The 21,745-nt window shown below is 43.8% G+C and overlaps 1 protein-coding gene across 1 annotated transcript in view; it reads left to right on the top strand.

Moving 5' to 3' along the window:
- Window positions 1-1,849: 1,849 nt before the first annotated feature.
- The window catches only part of PLOD1 (procollagen-lysine,2-oxoglutarate 5-dioxygenase 1), a 30,930-nt gene continuing 11,034 nt past the window's right edge, over window positions 1,850-21,745 (top strand). Inside the window, exons 1-13 of the mRNA XM_070955979.1 lie at window positions 1,850-1,925; window positions 3,316-3,407; window positions 4,880-5,013; window positions 7,897-8,060; window positions 10,016-10,128; window positions 13,156-13,219; window positions 13,898-13,995; window positions 14,945-15,046; window positions 16,851-16,982; window positions 18,182-18,303; window positions 18,392-18,496; window positions 20,618-20,743; window positions 21,128-21,269. Coding sequence (XP_070812080.1) covers window positions 1,850-1,925; window positions 3,316-3,407; window positions 4,880-5,013; window positions 7,897-8,060; window positions 10,016-10,128; window positions 13,156-13,219; window positions 13,898-13,995; window positions 14,945-15,046; window positions 16,851-16,982; window positions 18,182-18,303; window positions 18,392-18,496; window positions 20,618-20,743; window positions 21,128-21,269 — 1,470 coding nt within the window. The remainder of the gene's footprint in view (window positions 1,926-3,315; window positions 3,408-4,879; window positions 5,014-7,896; window positions 8,061-10,015; window positions 10,129-13,155; window positions 13,220-13,897; window positions 13,996-14,944; window positions 15,047-16,850; window positions 16,983-18,181; window positions 18,304-18,391; window positions 18,497-20,617; window positions 20,744-21,127; window positions 21,270-21,745) is intronic.

Raw genomic sequence — 21,745 nt, 5'->3', positions numbered from 1 at the left:
ATAGAATAGAATAGAATAGAATAGAATAGAATAGAATAGAATAGAATAGAATAAGAAGAATAGGGAACAGAATAGAATAAGAATAGGGAACAGAATAGAATAAGAATAGAATAGAATAGAATAGAATAGAATAGAATAGAATAGAATAGAATAGAATAGAAAGAATAGGGAACAGAATAAAATAAGAATAGGGAACAGAATAGAATAAGAATAGGGAATAGAATAGAAGAAGAATAGAATAGAAGAAGAAGAATAGGGAACAGAAGAGAATAAGAAGAGAAGAGAATAAGAAGAATAGGGAACAGAATAGAATAAGAATAGAATAGAATAGAATAGGAAGACTAGGGAATAGAATAGAATAGAAAAAGAATAGAATAGAATAGAATAGAATAGAATAGAATAGAATAGAATAGAATAGGGAACAGAATAGAATAAGAATAGAATAGAATAGAATAGAATAGAATAGAATAGAATAGAATAGAATAGAATAGAATAGAATAGGAAGAATAGGGAACAGAATAGAATAAGAATAGAATAGAATAAGAAGAATAGGGAACAGAATAGAATAAGAATAGGGAATAGAATAGAATAGGAAGAATAGGGAATAGAATAGAATAGAATAGAAAAAGAATGGGAATAGAATAGAATAAGAAGAATAGGGAACAGAATAGAATAAGAATAGAATAGAATAGGGAACAGAATAGAATAAGAATAGAATAGAATAAGAAGAATAGGGAACAGAATAGAATAAGAATAGGGAATAGAATAGAATAGAATAAGAATAGAATAGAATAAGAAGAATAGGGAACAGAATAGAATAAGAAGAGAAGAGAAGAAGAGAATAGAAGAGAATAAGAAGAATAGGGAACAGAATAGAATAAGAATAGAATAGAATAGGAAGAATAGGGAACAGAATAGAATAAAAATAGAATAGAATAAGAATAGGGAACAGAATAAAATAAGAAGAATAGGGAACAGAATAGAATAAGAATAGGGAATAGAATAGAATAAGAATAGAATAGAATAGAATAAGAAGAATAGGGAATAGTATAAGAATAGAAGAGAAGAAAAGAGAAGAGAATAAGAAGAATAGGGAACAGAAGAGAAGAAGAAGAGAAGAGAATAAGAAGAATAGGGAACAGAATAGAATAAGAATAGAATAGAATAGAATAGAATAGAATAGAATAGAATAGAATAGGGAATAGAATAGAATAGAAAAAGAATAGAATAGAATAGAATAAGAAGAATAGGGAACAGAATAGAATAAGAATAGAATAGAATAGAATAGAATAGAATAGAATAGAGGAATGAAGAATAGAATAGAATAGAATAGAATAGAATAGAATAGAATAGAATAGTGGAATGAAGAATAGAATAGAATAGAATAGAAAGTACAGAATATAATAGTGGAATGAAGAATAGAATAGAATAATATAGAATAGAATAGAAAGTACAGAATAGAATAGAATAAGAAGAATAGGGAACAGAATAGAATAGAATGGAATAGAATAGAATTGAATTGAATTGAATTGAATTGAATTGAATTCTTTATTGGCCAAGTGTGATTGGACACACAAGGAATTTGTCTTTGGTGCATACGCTCTCAGTGTACAGTTTGAGCTTCCTGAGTTGGCTGAGAGAGGAGCAGAGGGAAGAGGAGGAGGAGGCCTGCTTCCCTCCCTTCCTCCCCAAACTTGGGGGGGGGAGGCGTGTTCATTGCGTGGCACATCAAACCGCCCCCCCCACCGGCTGGCAAGGAGGGGCTTCCTTCCCAAGCAAAGCCTCCAAGCCTTTCTCCCAACAGCTGGCTTCACAAAGTGGGATCCCCTCCTCGAAGTCTACCCACACCATGTCCCCATCATCCCTCCTGCTCCTTTTACTTTTCCTAACGTCCCTGGAGGGTGAGAGCCACACAGCAGAGGACGGTAAGCTAAGGAATGTGTGTGTGTGTGTGTGTGTGTGAGCTGTTGTGTTTGTGCACAACCAAGTTTCTTGCAGTGCGCTCTCGGCAGCCATCCCCATCACTGGTTGGTGGTTTTGAAAAGTTTGGGGACAACTGGCTTGGAAGTTTTTCTTTCTCCAAAATCCTCCGAGGGAGCTTTTTTTTCCCTTGGGAAGGAGAAAGGATGAGAATCAGGATGCCTTACTGGTCCAATTTCACTTGGGCTGGTTTGTGATCGTCATAATTGGCTCGCTCGGCACATCCCAATCTTGTGTGTTTTTTTTTTTAAAATCTCCCTTTCTGCTTTTTTCCCCCCCTTCTTTTTCTCTCAAAAAAATAGTTCTTTTAAAAAACTATCCTAAGTTGTGCGTTCTTGCTCGGTTTGGCAAGTCTTTCTTAAATCTCTAGTAGCAAGAAATCAGGAGGAGCCTCTTTTCAGGCAAACAGATTTTATTCAAAAGTGTCAACCTTTTCCTGAGGTCCAGATGAATTTTTCCGGTCCAATCTGTCTCGCTCGATTGCGGTGGATCATGGCAAATCAAATAGCCTCGATCCTTTCATCGTTTACGTGGTGGGGGGGAATCTTCTGCAAGCAGCACGATATAAATCAGGATCTAATCCCTTCCCTTCTCTGGATATAAATCAGGATATAAACTTTCTCTTTCTCAAACAGGGTTAGGAATTGCCCTTCTGGCATGCTTTTGATGTGAGGTTTGCAAGAAGTTTCCCAGCAGTGTGTGTATTTCACACAGGCCTGAAGGCATCCGAGCAAGCTCTTGTGAATGAAGGCTTGCCCTCCCATATTTCCGAAAAGTTTTCGGCATGCTGTTTTCCCCTGCCATGCCAGCAAAAACCCGAGAGGGATTATAATAAATTACATTTCAGCTGCTTTGCTTATTTGCTTATCAATCCCAGGCCGGTTTTGTGACATGTGAACATGCTGGGAGAGAAGGATTCAGGCGAAATTCGGGCACCCATTTCCGACTCATTTAAACTCACGTCCCACACGTACGTGGGTGTTGGAAAAATGTCAATATTTAGGGAGTGGGGGAGCGGGGAAATATTGTTTGAAGGCTGAGCTATTTGTTCATTAAAAAAAGAGGTGAGATTTATTTTTTCCCCAGACTGTCTCTTTCCCAGTTCACAAATAACAGATTTTTTTCCCCCACCCTTGAAATGGGAAAAGTTTACGAAATAAATATGGGAATCTTTCCATTCGCAGCCTGGGTTTTAGAACTAAGTTGCGTCTCTTGAGAATGCATTTATATAAAAAAAAAAAGTTGCAGTGATTGGGGAATGTGGGAATTTGTAGCAATTGAGGATAATTGGGGGGGATGTATGTCTGATTCTTTTTTTTTTTTTCATCCATCCAGATAATTTATTGGTCTTCGCTGTGGCCACCAAGGAGACGGAAGGCTTCAAACGTTTCAGAAGTTCAGCCCAGGTTTTTAACTATAATCTCAAGGTAGTGCAAATGACTAATTGGAATAAAGATCCCAGGTTGTTTCGAGACAAAATCCAATTCTTAATTCAGAACTCCCTGCATTTCCTCGAATTTTAAAACCCACCCTTTCGAAAAGCATGGGGCAAAAAGCAGGCAGCATATATTGCATAATTTCTTAATGTCGGTCCATGAGTTTGTCATAATGTTAGTTGTTTCGACAGCTCTTAGCTGCTAATTATTTTTCTTTCTTTATTGTACCTCAAAGCACAAACTTATTAAGTGGGTTAATATAATATTTGGGAATCTTATAGTTGAGACTGTAAATGTCTGTGTAAAAAAAAACCCCTCCCAGCACAGTGAAAGTCATTTGCTAAACAAGATGTTAGTTGTAAGGTTACACTTGGAATCCTGCATCCAGTTTTGGTCGCCGCGATGTAAAAAAGATGTGGAGACTCTAGAAAGAGCGCAGAGTTGAGCAACAAAGAGGATTAGGGGACTGGAGGCTAAAACATATGAAGAACGGTTGCAGGAACTGGGCATGGCTAGTTTAATGAAAACAAGGATTAGGGGAGACATGATAGCAGTCTTCCGATATCTCAGGGGCTGCCCCAAAGAAGAGGGAGCCAAGCTATTCTCCAAAGCACCTGAGTGCAGGACAAGAAGCAATGGGTGGAAATTAATCAAGGAGAGAAGCAACTTGGAACTAAGGAGAAATTTCCTGACAGGGAGAACAATCAATCAGTGGAACAGAACTTCAGAAACTGTGAATGCTCCAACACTGGAAGTTTTTAAAAAGAGGTTGGATAACCATTTGTCTGAAGTGGTGTAGGGTTTCCTGCCTAAGCAGGGGGTTGGACTAGAAGACCTCCAAGGTCCCTTCCAACTCTGTTATTCTATTCTATTCTATTCTATTCTATTCTATTCTATTCTATTCTATTCTATTCTATTCTATTCTATTCCGTATTTTCCATTCCATATTTTCTATTCTGTTCTGTTCTATTCTTCATTCCACTATTCTATTCTATTCTATTCTATTCTATTCTATTCTATTCTATTCTATTCTATTCTATTCTATTCCATTCCATTCCGTATTTTCTATTCCATTCCATTCCATTTATTCTATTCTATTTTTTTTTTAAATTTGATTTATAATAGCCTTCATCCTTTTGTATATTCATACAAAGTCAGCTTATTGCCCCCACAAACCTTAGAAAGGATGGAAGGCTGAGTCAACCTTGAGCCTGGCGAGATTCGAACCTGAAGTAATTGCAGGCAGCTGGTTTTAATAACGGGGTGCTTTAGACCACTGTACTACCAAGGCTCTATTCTATTCTATTCTATTCTATTCTATTCTATTCTATTCTATTCTATTCTATTCTATTCTATTCTATTCTATTCTATTCTATTCTATAGTTGTTCCCTTCAGTTCAGTTTAGAGGGAACAAAGTGGTTTGAAACTTTGTCAAAGTCAAAATTGCCTTTGATCCGTCCAGGTTCTGGGACTTGGCGAAGAATGGCATGACCGAGAGGACCAGGGAACAGCAGGGGGACAGAAGATCCGTCTTTTGAAATCGGCTTTGGAAGCGTATGCAGATAAAGAAGATTTGGTGGTTCTTTTCACCGAGAGGTAATTCCCGGCTAAGCAGAACAAACATGAGCTGGGAGATTCCTATCTGTATTTAGAGGAGCTGAATACAGATAGTCCTTTACTTACGACCACAACTGAGCCCAAAATATCTGTTTGTGAAGTGAGACATTTGCTAAGTGTGTTTTGTCCTTTTTAAACGACCTTTTCTGCCGCCGTTGTTAAGTGAATCATGGCGGTTGATAAGTCAGTAGCATAGCTGTTAAGTGAAGCTGGCTTCCCCGTTGATTTTGCTTGTTAGAAGGTCACAAAAGGGGATTGCATGACCTTGGGACGTAGTTGTTAAGGATATTCTTGGCTCATAACTGATGTTATGGGTTATTGAGCAGAGTACCCCTTGAGTATGCACATGAAAACAGCTGAGAGTGTTTATGAATAATCACAGTTAACATACTGAAACACTGAGTTGTGGTAGTCTTTTACTTTTAGGAAAAAGTAAAGCAAAATCCAAAAACAATCCAAGTCACAGAAAAGGTGATAGTTAAAATATCAATTCAGGGATATTCCAAGTACAAAGTCTTCTTACCAGTTGTTGTCATTACACGATAAAACAGTTCTTCTTGAGTTTCAAACAGGAACAAGTTCAGTATTAAAACATTCAATAAATAGTAGAAAACTACAAGTAGCAATTTTCAAACAGTGATCATGCAGAGAGACCAAGTAGAGAGTAACAGCAAATAAGCAGATAAAATGGTGTAGTGTTCTCTAGCCATGATTCAGGCTTCCCCTTAAGTACATTGGCTGCAGAGTTTAGCAAATCAGGATACAGGATGATGCAATACAGTCTTAAAGCAATATAATATCTTTTTGACAAACATGTATTGATAGTTTATATATTGGCTGACCCAACTGGTTAGACGAATAGCCATTTTCTAACAGCAGCGATGGTCATAAATATGAACCAGGGGACAAGCGTCATGATAGCAGTGTTCCAGTATCTCAGGGGCTTCCACAAAGAAGAGGGAGTCAAGCTATTCTCCAAAGCACCTGAGGGCAGGACAAGAAGCTATGGGTGGAAACTAATCAAGGAGAGAAGCAACTTAGAACTAAGGAGAAAATTCCTGAAAGTTAGAACAATTAATCAGTGAAACAATTTGCCTTTAGAAGTTGTGAATGCTCCAACACTGGAAGTTTTTAAGAAGAGATTGAATAACCATTTGTCGGGTTTCCTGCCTAAGCAGGGGGTTGGACTAGAAGACCTCTAAGGTCCCTTCCAACTCTGTAATTTTATTCTGTTCTGTCTGAATTTTGATCACACGATCATGAGGATGGCTACAGAGGCCGTCAGTGTGAAAAACGGTCATAAGTCACTTTTCTCAGTGCTGTCGTAACTTTGGACAGTCACTAAACGAATGGTTGTTAAGTCGAGGAAAACCTGTATTTTGGTTACTGCTTAACTATGATTTTTTTGTGTTAACTTCGTTTCACACTGCGGACAATTGTCCCAATGACGTGTTTGAAACAAGTTCATTTCAATGATGGTAATGATGGCAGCTCAACCGCAGAATCTCCATCTTGGAGAGAGGGGAAAAAAATGGAATGCAAAAGGATAACGATCTTAAAATTGAGAGGTTTCATTTGCTATTTCTTGATTATTCCCCTGTTTCTTTCTTTGCGGGGTAAATTTCCCTTCAGATCAGGGGTAAAATGCTACTGGTTCGGGCCGGTTAGCCCGAACCGGTAGTAAAAAAATGTAAAAAAAATTGTTCCAACGATCACAGTTGTGCCACGCGATTGTCCGAGACTTTTTTTTTTACTTTTTTTAAGCAATTTTTTTTACTACCGGTAGTAAAAATAATGCTTTAAAAAGTTTTTTAAAAAAAGTTCTGACGATCGTGCGTCGCTCAGCTGATCGTCGGAACTTTTTTAAAAAACTTTTTTAAAGCATTTTTTTACTACCGGTTCAGGCGAATAGGTAGTAAAAAAATGCTTTAAAAAAGTAAAAAAAAAAAGTCTCGGATAATCGCGTGGCACAGCTGAAATCGTCGGAACCATTTTCTTTTTTTACTTTTTAAAAGCAATTTTTTTACTAACCTATTCGCCCGAACCGGTAGTAAAAAATGCTTTAGAAAAGTTTTTTAAAAGGTTCCCAAGATCGTGCACCACAGCTGATTTCCCCCCTCCCGCCCCCGCTGTTCTACTTACCTTCCCAAGCCTGCTTTTGGCCTGTACTGCGCATGCGCACCAGGGGTGAAATGCTCTCGGTTTGGACCGGATCACCCGATCCGGTAGCGATGGCGGCAGGTGGTTCGGAGAACCGGTAGCAAAAATCCCTGCCCCCACCCCCCATGCCCAGCTGAGCCGCACAATTATCAGAGGCTTTTTTTTTTACTTTTAAAAGCATTTTTTCTACAACCTCTTCGGCCGAAAAAATGCTTTTAAAAGTAAAAAAAAAAAAAGCTTCTGATGATCGCGGGGTTCAGCTTGGATCGTCAGAGGCATTTAAAAGAAAAAAAAAACCCTTTTTTTCTTTTAAATGCCTCTGACGATCCCAGCTGAGTTTTTTAAAAAGCCTCTGCCGATCAGGCAACTCAGCTGGGATCGTCAGAGCCTTTTGAAAGCATTTTTTTACAACCTCTTCACCGAAGAGGTGGTAGAAAAAATGCTTTTAAAAGTAAAAAAAAAAAATTGGCCACATCCACTCAGTCACATTACCACCTCCCACCAAGCCACGCCCAGAGAACTGGTAGTAAGACATTTTAGATTTCACGACTGATGCGCACGCAGTGCATGTTTGGTGCAAATTGTGCATGTGTGCACACAGCACGGGCTTGGCGTGCAGCACGCATGCGCGGCCATCAAACTGGTAGCAAACCGGTTCAGATTTCACCACTGCTTCGGATGTCTCTTCTTCTCCTCTTGCAGCTATGACGTCATCTTTGCTTCAGGGCCCGCAGAAGTCCTGAAGAAGTTCAAGCAGGCCAAGTCCAAAGTTGTCTTTTCATCGGAGACGCTCATCTATCCGGACCGGAGGTTGGAAGCCAAGTACCCGGTGGTCCAAGAAGGGAAACGATTCCTGGGATCCGGAGGTAAGGAAAAAGGGGAAGGCAGAAGCTCTCGGGAGGAACTGTTGTGGCCCGTCAGCAGCCTGTGCAGCTAGTAGCTGATTCCGACAGCAAGGAGGCTGGTATGGTGCTGCGCCAGCAGCCTGTGCAGCTGGCACTCGAGTCGGACAGTGAGGAGGCTAGAGAAGATGTGGTGCCAGAGGCGGAGATTCAGCCAGGGCCTTCAGAACCTTCAGAAGCTCCTTTAAGTGAAGAGGACGAAGAGGAGGAGCCTCTTTTCAATGCACGGGTGCGCAGAGCTGCCAAAATGCAGGAGTGGCTCCTCAGGAGGAGGTCTCCTCAAGAGTAAGGCTTGGGGCTAATTGGCCACTCCCTTAGCCTATTTAAGGAGGAATACCACTTGCAGCAAGCTGTAGGGAACAACTTTAGTTCATTCTCCTTCATGTCTGGATTCTCTGCAAAATTGCTTCTGGGCTTTCTGCCAACTCTAGTAAGACTGTGATTACCTTATCTTAGAATTCTGGTAGGTTGTTAAGACAGTTTATTAACAGCCTTTGGTTGATAAAGACTGAGTTATTTGAGTAAAATAAGCTTTGTATAGAGTTTGTGTGTGCTGCGTTCTTTGGGGTCCGTAGCTGGGGCAGAACAGGAACTCTTGAGCGAGCGGGAAGGAAAGGGGAGCCGGCAGGAAGTTTTACCTTCAAAAATACACATTTTTCTTTGGTGTCAGCACCGATCAGTGGGCTAAATTGCCCATTTCAGCTCAAGAAAGAGAGAAACTGGGAACATTTGCAGCCATCGACGTTACAACGTGGCTGGAAAGAAGTGACTTAGGACCGTTTTTCCACACTTAATGACCGTTGCAGCACGTGATCAAAATTCAGATGCTTATCAATTGTTCATATTTATGACGGTCGCAGCATCCCTTTTGGCAACCTTCTGACCAATAGGGAAGCAGATTGTTCTGACCAGCTCCCCAAACACGAGAAACCCTCTGAAGTTGAAGCAATGATTCCTTTATAAGGAGCGTCAGCAGCTCCGGCAAAAAGTTTCTCTCTCACCGTAGGCTAATAAGTCTGTCCGGCAGGGAGTTGAATAGTTGTCTGCCATATCTATTCATCTCCGCCCCCTGCCTTTTATCCCCAGAGCTAGGGAGGGGCTTTGTTAGCAGCGGTGGCTCCTCCGTCCCAAGGACCGGCCCATAGATTTCCACTGTTCTCCTCTCCTCTGCCATCTGTGCGTCAGGCACTGGACCCAGCTGTTCCTCCTCCTCATCAGCCACCTCCAGACCTGGGGCTGTTGACTCTCCATCTGAGGGCTGACGGACGGCCCAGGCTCTGCCTCTGTCTCTCTCTCTCTCTCTGCCACCTCCATTCCCTCTTCCCCCTCGGAGCTCTCTGGTTGCCTTGATGCTGACCCTGACTCCCATCCCTCCTCCTCCTCCTCCTCTGATCCGGCGGCTGACAGGCCACAACAGCCAGATTCACTTAACAACCATGTTTCTAATTTAACAACTGCCGTGGTTCATTTAACAACTGTCTCACATAGCAATGGAAATGTTGGATGCAATTGTGGTCGTAAGTCAAGGACTGCCTGATGTCAGCACTTCAAGCTGCATTTACTCTAGTGCTGACATAAGAAGGAGATGCGGAGGCGTCTGGAAAGGGACGTTTGACTTTTCACCTACTTATTTTCCCTGGAGATAATATCCCCTAGGAGATGGGATGGGAGGGGGGAAATTCCTTTGAGCTGGAGCAGTAGATTAGGGGTAGAGTGACTTGGAAGATGGCCAATGAGTGCAGAGGAGTGGGGAAAGGAAAGGGAGGGTTTTGGGTCAGGAAGTCAGTGTTGGCTACGATGGAGGCGTACTTAGAATGTCGTGCTTAATAAATGGGAGTTTTTCTTCAAAGACTTTGTTTGAAATGCAATTTATTTGAGACGACCTCGAAACTTGACACCTGCATTCTCTCTTCTTGTAGGATTCATAGGTTATGCTCCGTATCTCAGCCAGCTTGTGGCCGACTGGCAAGGCCTGGACAGTGAGAGCGACCAGCTGTTTTATACCAACGTGTTCCTGGACCCTGAAAAGCGGGTGAGCCCTAAAAGCAGAGCGTCTTGGTGGGTGACCAAGAAATGCAGCAGATATGCAGAATCTGGCAGGCCCAGATGGTATAAATCCGTTCGGGGACCTCATTTTGACCTTGCATAGTTTCCCCCTAATCAATTGAATCAACTGAGGACATGACAGGTCTCTATGCGTGTAAACAATTTAACCAGTGGAACAGCTGGCCTCCAGAAGTTGTGGGGCTCCATCCCTGGAGGTTTTTAAGAAGAAAACCTCCAGGGTCTAGGAATAGCCACTGGAATGGTCTAGGGCAGGGGTTCCCAACCTGTAAGCCACAGCCCACTACTGGGTCACGGGCTAATTGCCACTGGGTCGCCTGAGTGGCCAGCCAATGAACAGCCCCACTCACGCGAGCCTCGTCCCGGGTGCCCTCAGCCCCACTCGCGCAAGCATCGGCATGAACATCGCAGGTACACATGCGCACATGCGCTTGCCCCTCCCACAAAACCCTCCCCTCTTTTCCCCCTCCCCCTGCTCCGAGCCGCCAACCCAGAAAGGCTGGGTCTGGGGTCTGCAACCTTAAACACTCAAAGAGCCATTTGAACCCCTTTCCCACAGAAAAGAAAACACCGGGAGCCACAAAACCCTTCCTGTGCCTAACTATTTCCTGAGAAGCCACAGAATTAGCATATGTAGTTGAATTAAAGGTTCTGTTTTCTTCTGAAACTTTACCCATGGTTGGCTTACGGGGGGGGCGGGGGGGGGTTTGAAAAGCTCAATAAATCGCGTACAGGCGGGTGTCGCACATTGGCGGTTGTGACGCACATTTTGAGCAACAGGGAGCCGCAGCAGAGGGGTGAAAGTGCCACATGCGGCTCCAGAGCCCCAGGTTGCTGACCCCTGCTCCAAGCCTTAAAGGCTTCTTCATCAGTAATCCCGCTACCTTCCCATACTCTCTAATCAAGCATAATAATTTCAGGCCCGAGTCCAGTGGTTGATCCAAGATAAATACAAGATCGTCTGCATAAGCCTGAACTTTAACTTCCTCCTGCCTAATCTTCATTCCTCTTATTTCCGTGTTTCCTCTCACTTCTCTAAGCAGGGGCTCTAAAGTTAATACAAATAGCAATGTGGAAAGGGGACATCCCTGTCTTGTACCTCTACGAATTTGAATTCTCTCCGTCTCCTCTCCATCTATGAGAACTCTTGCAGTCTGCTCCCGGTAGATGGCTCGAATTGCCCGAATAAAATTCCCACCAAACTCCATATATTCCAATTGAGAAATCATAAATTCCCAACTGATTCTGTCAAACGCCTTTTGGGCGTCAACAAAAATTAAAGCTAATTGTTTATCTGGGCGATTTTTGAAAAATTCTAGTGTATTCATGAGGGCCTCCTCAGGGTGCCGTCGGCCAGACAATGCCGGCTGGCGACCCCCAGGAGGAGAGCCTTCTCTGTGGTGGCACCTACCCTATGGAACAATCTACCCCCAGAGATACGAGTGATCTCCGACCTCCGGACTTTTCGTCGGGCCCTAAAAACTTATTTTTTTCAGTTAGCCGGTCTGTCTTGATTTTAGGGTTAGTTTTAAAATTTTAATATTGATTTTAAATTGATAGTTTTAAATTATGGGCCAAATTTATAAATTATTTTAACTTTATTTTTAACTGTAATGTTAATGTATAGATGTTTTTATTTTGGCTGTTCACCGCCCTGAGTCCGAAAGGAGAAGGGCGGTATAGAAATTTGAATAATAAATAAATAAATAAATAAATAAATAAATAAATAAATAAATAAATAAATAAATAAATTCTAAGATTATCTCGTAGATATCTATTAGGAAGGAAGCTGTTTTGGTCTGAATGAATGAATTGGTTAAGGAAGCAGCTAAGCCTGGCTGCAAGAACCCCCGCAAATATCTTATAATCGGAATTTAGTAATGATATTGGTCTATAGACCTATAGAGCCTTAAAGGCTTGAGACGGCTGGACTAGAAGACCTCTAAGGTCCCTTCCAATTCTTTTATTCTGTTAAAGTGGTTGACCGATGCAGCCATTTTCTTCAGGACAGGAGGAGTTTAGCAATGGAATCACTTTCCCCCAAAAGGGACTCAGCTTTCCTGCAGTAAAAATCTTCAGGCAGAGAACAGATTCCAATTTGGTGATTCTATACATCTAAACCACGGGTCGGCAACCCGTGGCTCTGGAGCCGCATGTGGCTCTTTCATCCCTCTGCTGTGGCTCCCTGTTGCTGATTGGCTCCACAATTGATAGGGCTTTCGGTTAGGACAGGTAGCGGAAAAAGAATGCCGAGCTAGGAGGCGACTCTATGGTGGGGGAACCGGACTTCCAGCCGGCTCCAGAATTGGACAGGGAGCTTCTGGTTAGGCCCCCCCACATCCCGTTTTGGGCCTGGAAAGCCGCCTTCACCAACCTGGAAGCCAAAATGGGGCAAGGGGGCACAGTGCGAGGCCCCCCACATCCCATTTTGGGCCTGGAAAGCTTCCTGCACCAACCTGGAAGCCAAAACGGGACAAGGGGGCACTGTGTGAGGCCCCCCACATCCCGTTTTGGGCCTGGAAAGCTTTCTGCACCAACCTGGAAGCCAAAACGGGGCAAGGGGGCGCTGTGTGAGGCCCCTCACATCCCGTTTTGGTCCTGGAAAGCCTTCTGCACCAACCTGGGGCACGGGGGGGGGAGCCCATGTGCGGGGGACCCACGCGCATGCACAGAGAATGCACATACATGCACGGGGCGCTCGCATTGCATTTTGGGGGTTCAGGCACACACGTGCATTCGCGTGCTTTGGGCACTTGGCGCCAAAAAGGTGAACCATCACTGCTGTAGAGCAACGCGGCCATCTTACATTTACCCACAGGTAGGCTGCTGCCGTCCTATATCGCCGGTTTTTTTGAAGCCGCGCGCGTGCTCCCATTTTTGGTGCTGCGCGAACCAGTTGTTACAACCAGCAGCGACCCACCCCTGCATTTACCTCTTCCAGCCCTTATCACGCTTGCTGTTTTTTTTTCCCCCCCTTCTACTTCTTCCTCTGCAGAAGGCCATCAACATCACTTTGGATCATAGGTGCCGGATCTTCCAAAACCTTAACGGCGCTCTAGGTGAGAATCCGTGCAAAGGAAATTCTAGAGTGCAGTATTGCACTCTAACCACTGCGCCACCGTGGCTCATAAGGTTATATCTCGGATTGGATTGGGGGTTTTTCTAAAGTCAGGGCTACTTTGAAAAGCTGAATGGCATCCATCCTACTTAGCCAGCTAGCCAAAGAAGACTCCTGGCCTGCGATTTCACCAAGACCATACTTTACTAGAGCAGTAAATGGTCAGAGACAAAAGGAAGCGGAATCCGGCGAATCGGCGCAAAAAAACTTTACGCTTAAGTATTCTTTTTCCCCCTGGCCGCCCTCCTTACTATTGGCCAGCGTCCAATTAGCAATGCTGATTTGTTTTGGGAAGGGAGATTGATCGTGCCTTCTCCATCTCTGCATTATATTCACGGCCGTGAGCTCTCCTTTCTTGCCCAGCACAGTGTCGATCCCAGACCGTCCCCCCTTTCATCTTCCCGCATTCCTATTCTTCCTCCCTCCCCCTTAGGTGCCAGTGTCAGGCTGGCAGCTGGTGAAGCGAAGCAAGCTGAATGGCAGACATGATAAGCTGGTCTGTCTACTTTATTAATGACCCCCCAAGCCATTATCTCCCCTGGCATATATGTGAAAGAACCTTTTGTTGTTGTTCTTGTTTTGTTTCATTCTTTTTCTCTCTGCTTTTTTGCTTCCGAAGACGAGGTGGCTCTCAAATTCGAAAACGGCCAGGTGAGAGTGCGGAATCTGGCCTTTGATACCCTCCCTGTTGTGATTCATGGAAACGGACCCACCAAGGTATGCCAAATCCCGACTTCCTTTCTATTCTGTTCTGTTCTGTTCTGTTCTGTTCTGTTCTGTTCTGTTCTATTCTACTCCATTCCGCATTTTCTATTCTATTCTATTCTATTCTATTCTATTCTATTCTATTCTATTCTATTCTATTCTATTCTATTCTATTCTATCCTATTCTATTCTATTCTATTCTATTCTACTCTATTCTGCATTTTCTATTCTATTCTATTCTATTCTATTCTGCATTTTCTATTCTATTCTATTCTATTCTATTCTATTCTATTCTATTCTATTCTATTCTACTGTATTCTACTGTATTCTGCATTTTCTATTCTATTCTATTCTATTCTATTCTATTCTATTCTATTCTATTCTACTCTATTCCGCATATTCTATTCTATTCTATTCTATTCTATTCTATTCTATTCTATTCTATTCTACTGTATTCTGCATTTTCTATTCTATTCTATTCTATTCTATTCTATTCTATTCTATTCTATTCTATTCTATTCTATTCTAACATTCCATTCCATTGCATTGCATTCCGTATTTTCTTTTCTTTTCTTTTTTTCTTTTTTTTTTAATTTTGATTTATATGCCGCCCTTCTCCGGAGACTCAGGGCGGCTTACAATGCGTTAAGCAATAGCCTTCATACTTTTGTATATTTATACAAAGTCAGCTTATTGCCCCCACAAACTGGGTCCTCATTTAACCTACCTTAGAAAGGATGGAAGGCTGAGTCAACCTTGAGCCTGGTAAGGTTCAAACCTGCAGTAATTGCAGGCAGCTGGTCTTGATAAGAGGGTGCTTTAGACCACTGTACTACCAAGGCTCTTTTCTTTTCTGTTCTGTTCTGTTCTGTTCTATTCTGTTCTGTTCTGGTGGAATCGGATTGATGAAGGAAGTTTTCTCTTTCAGCATTTTGAGCACAGCCTCTTTCTCTCCCCAAAGCTGCAGCTAAATTACCTGGGGAACTACATCCCTCAGTCCTGGACCTTCGAGACGGGCTGCACCGTTTGCAAAGAAGGCCTGAAGAATCTCAGTGGCTTGAAGGTAAGAGTTCGCGCTACGCTGGGCAGGATTGGGGAAGGTTTAAAAAAAAAAAAACCCAACTCTGCCCTTTGCATGGTTTCGTTGCTTTTTCTTGGCACTGTGCAAAGAATCCTGAACTTCTCAAAGATAGGAAATTGCTATTAGAAATTCTGAATCATTTGTAGGTTTGAAAATCCCAACATTTCCCTATGTGGAAATTGGAAGGAAGATGCATTTAAATTAGTTTTACATTTGCCAGATGGCCAAGGCTGAATTTCTGTGGTGGTTTAGCAAGAAAATTTGACCGTGTGGGTTTTTTGCATTGCCTAGGATGAGATGATGCAGTCAGGAAGTGGGAATTTCCAGGCAGGCAGGCTGGATTTAAATATATATATATATATAACCCCTCTTACAAATTGATTGCCCTTTAAAAAAAAAATTAAAAAGAGCCGTAGTGGCGCAATGGTTACAAGTATTGCAGGCTAACTCTGCCCACTGCCAGAAGTTCAGTCCTGATCGGCTGCATGTTGACTCAGCCTTCCATCCTTCTGAGGTGGGTAAAATGAGGACCCAGATTGTTGGGGGGCAAGAGGCTGACTCTGTAAACCGCTTAGAGAGGGCTGTAAAAGCACTGTGAAGCGGTATACAAGTCTTAAGTGCTATTGCTGTAAGAGCCATGGTGGTGCAGTGGTTACTGTAGAATGCGGTATTGCAGGCTGACTCTGCCCACTGCCAGGAGTTCGATCCTGACTGGCTCAAAGTGGACTCAGACTTCCATCCTTCTGAAGTCGGTAAAATGAGGACCCAGATTGTTGGGGGCAATAGGCTGACTCTGTCAACCGCTTAGAGAAGGCTGTGAAGTACTGTGAAGTACAATTGCTATAAAGCAGGGGTGTTAAACTCAAGGGGTGCTTAGATCTGACCCACAGGGCTGGCCTGGAAATAGAAAGGACTGGCACCCAAAACAGGGTGTAGCCTCCAGCACTCTGCCTGCCAAAACAGGGCATGGGGGATGGGGGCGCGTGTCTCGTATCTCCCCACCCCCGAGAGAACAGTTCAGAGAACTACAATGCTGATCCTGCCCTTGAAGAAATCCAGTTTGACACCTCTGCTATAAAATTGTTGTGGCCTGCTGGCGACCAGCAGAGCTGGCAGCAGAGTCGGACAGTGAGGAGGTTGGAGAGGAACATGGGCGAGTCCTGGGGGCTGGGGAAAGCTCGGACGAGGGCTCTACATCAGAGGCAGAGAGGGAGCTAGACAGCAGTGAGGCAGAGGAACAGCTGGAGCCCGTTCCCAGCATGCGCATGCACAGAGCTGCCAGAAGACAAGAACAACTCAGAAAGCAGGGTCGACTCAGGAGTAAAGCCACACCTTGGAGATGATTGGCCCCTCCCATAGGAAACAAAAGAGGAGCGAACGAGGAGGGGGCTTTTGCAGGAAACAATTCGTTCGGTCGGTCGTTTCAAGAGTGGAAAGTTCTATTCGTGACTCTAAGAGACTCTGTGCCAAGTTTGGCCTTGTACTGCGTTTGGAAACTAGTTACGTGGCAGCTTGCCAAGCGAGATAAGGTCTGTGTTGATAAATATTCCTCCGAAAGACTGTTTGGACAGGCCTTGCTGACTGTGAATGAAAGGAATTCACAGTCGTGTAAATAAAAGAGGTTTTGCCGGGACCAATTCCTGCTTCCTGCTTTTTAAGGGAGCCTCGGTCAGAACAAAAGTGGCTCTCTTCAACTCACCAAATTGAATCAAATCCAGAGGACAGCTTTGTGAACTTTTGAGCCTGATCATCTTTTTCCCACCCTCCTCACTCTGCCCCCTTGCAGGAAGACTCACTTCCTCTGACCGTGATTGGCGTCTTTATTGAGCAGCCCACCCCTTTCCTGGACCAGTTCTTCAAAAGGCTCCAGCTTCTCCGCTATCCGAAAAAGAAAATCCACCTGTTCATCCACAATCACGTGAGTAGAGAGAGTTATCTGGCTGAGAAGGCGCCCTCCTCCCATTCCCCACTCAGCCCCTCCTCTCGATTCATACCGTATTATTCGGAATAAGACGTACCTAAATTTAGAAGAGGAAAATAACAAAAGAAAGTTTTTGGCCTACCTTTTTACGGGTCTTTTGTCGGGCCTTTTCCAGTCTTTTTTTCGGCCTGTTTCCAGGGCTTTTTTTTTGGCCCATTTTTGAGGCTTTATTTGGACCGTTTTAGGGGCTTTTTTTTTGGCCTGTTTTTGAGGGTTTTACAAAAAAACGGGCCAAAGAAAGCCCCAAAATGCGTCCAAAAAGCCTCTAAAACAGGCCCAAAAAAGCCTCCAAAACAGGCCCAAAAAAGCTCCAGAAACGGGCCCAAAAAGCCTCAAAACAGGCCGGAAAAAGCCCCAAAAATGCACCCAAAAGCCTCTAAAACGGGCCCAAGAAGCCTCAAAAAACAGGCCAAAAAAAAGCTCCAGAAACGGGCCCAAAAAGCCTCAAAACAGGCCGAAAAAAGCCAAAAAACGGGCCCCAAAAGCCTGCAAAACTGGCCAAAGATAGCCCCAAAAATGGGCCCAAAAAGCCTCCAAAATGGGCCAAAAAAAGCTCCAGGAACGGGCCCAAAAAGCCTAAAAACAGGCCAAAAAAACCCCCCCAAAATGCGCCCAAAAAGCCTCTAAAATGGGCCCCAAAAGCCTCAAAAAACAGACCAAAAAAAAGCTCCAGAAACGGGCCCAAAAAGCCTCAAAACAGGCCGAAAAAAGCCAAAAAACGGGCCCCAAAAGCCTCCAAAACGGGCCAAAGAAAGCCCCAAAAATGGGCCAAAAAGCCTCTAAAATAGGCCAAAAAAAGCCTTGAAAATGGACCCAAAAAGCAAAAAAAAAAAAAAAACAGGCTGAAAAAAACCTCAAAAACGGGCTGAAAAAGCCCCCAAAACGGGCCAAAAATAGCCTAGGAAATGGGCCAAAAAAAAAAAAGGCCTGAAAAAGCCCCCCAAAAAAGCCCGAAAACAGGGTGTGCAGAGGCCAAAAAAATGGCTGACGGGTAGGCGGGGCTTCGGCAATATTCGGTCTATAAGACACACAGACATTTTCGCCTCCTTTTGGGAGAGAAAAAAGGGTGTCTTGTAGTCCGAAAACTACAGTAACTCACAAGGACAACTGGTGAATGTGCTTCTCGTCACGTGCAGGAGGAACATCACCTGTCCCAGGTGAGCTCCTTTGTGGACAAGCACGGCCAGGAATATCGCTCCCTGAAAGTGATGGGGCCGGAGGATAACCTGGAGAACGCCGATGCTCGCAACCTGAGCATGTAAGATAAGCGGAAAGGTTTCCCCAAACACAGTCCTTGTCGCCTTCAGTGGCCAAGGGCCTGACTCGTTTGCTTCCTGCCCTTCTAGGAATCTGTGCAAGCAGAACCCTGCGTGCGAATATTACTTCAGCCTGGATGCCGAGGTGGTGCTCAGGAACCCAGAGACCCTGCAGATCCTCATGGAGCAGAATAAGTGAGTTGGAGGTGGCCTCCCTGGGATTGACAGGGTGAAGGGAAGACCCAGCCGTTTCAAGTCTATGGAGATTCTCAGTCATCCAGGTCATCGGTTGTCTCAAAGGTGCTTTTTTTTTTTTTTTTTTTTTTTTAAGGAGGCAACTTGGTTTTTCTTTGAAGACGTTTTGCTTCTCATCCGAGAAGCTTCTTCAGCTCTGCTTGGACGGTGGGGAAGGGAAGGATTTCTACTCCTTGCAGACAAGCTGGTCATTTGGGGAAACAAAACAACCACTTCACAAACGCATGGCTCAACATAGCAGAACAAACCCATCAGGACAAGATTCAGCAGCCCATCAGTGCATTTAAAAGACAAAGGCCACTCTTTTGAAGACAGTCAAGTCCACGTTTTGGACAGAGAGGACCACTGGTTTGAAAGAACGGTGAAGGAGGCCGTCTATGTCAAAATTGAACATTCCTCTCTCAACAGAGGGGGAGGGATACGACACCACCTATCTCCAGTCTACAACACAGTCCTTTCAGCAGTTCTGAGAAGGCTCCACACCCATTTGCATCACTCAGGTGATTCTGAGGACACAGACAAACCTCCAAGTGGCCTCAACGACCCTCAACAAGGATGCAAACGACCAGCTGTCTGCGAGGAGTATCAACCCTTCCTTTCCCCACCATCCAATCAGAGCTGAAGAAGCTTCTTGGAGGAGAAGCGAAACGTCTTCAAAAGAAAAACCAGAAAGTCCAGTTTGCCTCCCGAAAAAGCACCTTCGGGACCCCAGCCGTTCCTTTCTCCAGATCACCCAGGGATCTGCTAGCTCAAAACAGATCCTATTGTCTGCACCTGCCGTGAAAGTTTAATTAATCTGGGATTTGAAGGCTGAATCCCTAAGGGCCTGCAAATATGTTTTGCATCTCTGTACAGGTAGTCCTCAGCTTACAACAGTTCGTTTAACTGTTCGAAGCAGCAGAAGTTTTGCGCTCAATTGTGGTTGTAAGTCGAGGACTACTTGTAGAGAGAGTAAGAATTACCTTGGCTCTCTGGGGTATTTTTAAAAGATGGAGTGGACAAATAGCCTCACTCATTCCTACGACTATATAATCAAAAAAAGAACAGGCCTTCTTCTTATTCTTGGAAGTGTTTTTACTTTCTTCTCTCTCTCTCATTCATTCACTCACTCACTCTCTTTCTTTCTCTCTCTTCCTCCCTCCCACTCCCTCTCTTTCGCTCTCTCTGTCCCTCTGTGTCATTCTCTTTCTCCCCCCCTTCCTCTCTTTCTTTCTTTCTCACTTTCTCCCTGTCTCTCTTTCACTTTTTCTCTTTCTCTCTCTCCCTCCCTCTCTTTCTCTCTCCCTTTCTTTCTTTCTCTCTATTTTTCGGGGTCCCTGTGTCCCTCTCTTTCTCTCCCTCTTCCTCTTCCTTTCTCTCTTTCTCTGATTCTCTCTTTCATTCTCTTTTTCTTTCTTTCTCTCTCTCTCCCCCTCCCTCTCCCTCTCTTTCTCTCTCCCTTTCTTTCTTTCTATTTCTCTCTGTGTGTCCCTGTGTCCCTCTCTTTCTCTCCCTCTTCTTCTTTTTTTCTTTCTCTCTCTTTCTCTGTTTCTCTCTTTCACTCTCCCTTTCTTTCTTTCTCTCCCCCTCTCTCTTTCTCTCTCCCTTTCTTTCATTCTCTCTGTGTGTCCCTGTGTCCCTCTTTCTCTCCCCCTTCCTCTTTCTTTCTTTCTCTCTCTCCGTCTCTTTCTTTCACTTTTTTCTTTCTCTCTCTCTCCTCTTTCCTCTCCCTTTTTTTTCTCCCTTTCTTTCTCTCTAATTCTCTCTGTGTGTCCCCGTGTCCCTCTTTCTCTCCCCCTTCCTCTCTTTCTTTCTTTCTTTCTCTCACTCTTTCTCTCTCTCTCCTTCCCTCTCCCTCTCTCCCTTTCTTTCTCTCTATGTGTCTCTCTATGTCTCTCTCTTTCTCTCCCCTTTCCTTCCTTCCTTTTTCTCTCTTTCTCTCCCCCTTCCTCTTTCTTTCTTTCTCTCTCTTTCTCTCTCTCTCTCCCCCTCCCTCTCCCTCTCTTTCTCTCCCCTTTCCTTCCTTTTTCTCTCTCTCTTTCTCCCTCTCTCTTTTTCTCTCTCTCTCTCTCTCCATGCCAGGTTTGTGATTGCCCCTCTCGTGAGCCGCATCGGGAAGCTGTGGTCGAACTTCTGGGGGGCCTTGAGTCCCGACGGCTATTATGCCCGCTCAGAGGATTACAGGGACATTGTCCAGAGGCGGAGGATGTGAGTAGAGTGGCGGACTCGGGCGAAAGACTTCCAGAATTCCCCTTGAAACTGTTTTCTCCGGAAGTTTAAGGGCTGTGAATCTCATGGCTGAAAACAGTCGAGGTGGTTTCAGAAGCTGCTTTCTTTGCATTCGGTTCCAATATGCTTTGACTCGGATACTGAAGTATCATCATCTTAATACGACGCTAAGCCTTGCTCATTAAGTTACATTTTTGTGCAGAGTTTTACTCGGGCCCTGTTGAAAGTAAGCCTCTGTGACAAAAAAGGAAAAAAAATAGTTTCTTTTTCAGTTTGCTTCATCCTTTTATTATCCGTCCCGGTTCTTTTTAGGCCTGATTGACTCTCTCTCTTTCATTGTCTCTTTCTCTCTTTTTATCTCAGTGGCCTCTGGAATGTCCCGTACATTTCTAGTGTCTACCTGATCAAGGGCAGCGTCCTGAGGTCGCAACTCGCCCAGCTGGATCTTTTCCGCAGCGGAAAACAAGACGCCGATATGGCTCTGTGCCATAACATTCGTGAGCAGGTTGGTGCGGGAAAGCAAGAAGCTCTAAAAATTCTAATAGAATTTTTTATTGGCCAAGCGTGATTGGACACAAAGGAATTTGTCTTTGGTGCATATGCTCTCAGTGTACATAAAAAGACAAGATACGTTCATCAAGAATCATAAGGTACAACACTTAATGATAGTCATAGGGAACAAATAAGCAATCAACTCATACTAGGAAACAATCAGATAGATAGGTAGGTAGGTAGGTAGGTAGGTAGGTAGGTAGGTAGGTAGGTAGATAGATAGATAGATAGATAGATAGATAGATAGATAGATAGATAGATAGAATTCTTTTTGGCCAAGTGTGATTGGACACACAAGGAATTTGTCTTTGGTGCATACTCTCTCAGTGTATATAAAAAGAAAAGACACATTCGGCAAGGATCATAAGGTACAACACTTAATGATAGTCATAGAGTACAAATAAGCAATCAAATCTTACTAGGAAACAG

The sequence above is a fragment of the Pituophis catenifer genome, unplaced genomic scaffold (assembly GCF_029215685.1).
Source record: "Pituophis catenifer annectens isolate HBS135680 unplaced genomic scaffold, rPitCat1.0.hap2 SCAF_18, whole genome shotgun sequence".
Taxonomy (NCBI): Eukaryota; Metazoa; Chordata; class Lepidosauria; order Squamata; family Colubridae; genus Pituophis; species Pituophis catenifer.
The sequence above is the reverse complement of the archived record's forward strand: the minus strand, read 5'-3'. Positions and strand labels throughout refer to the sequence as shown.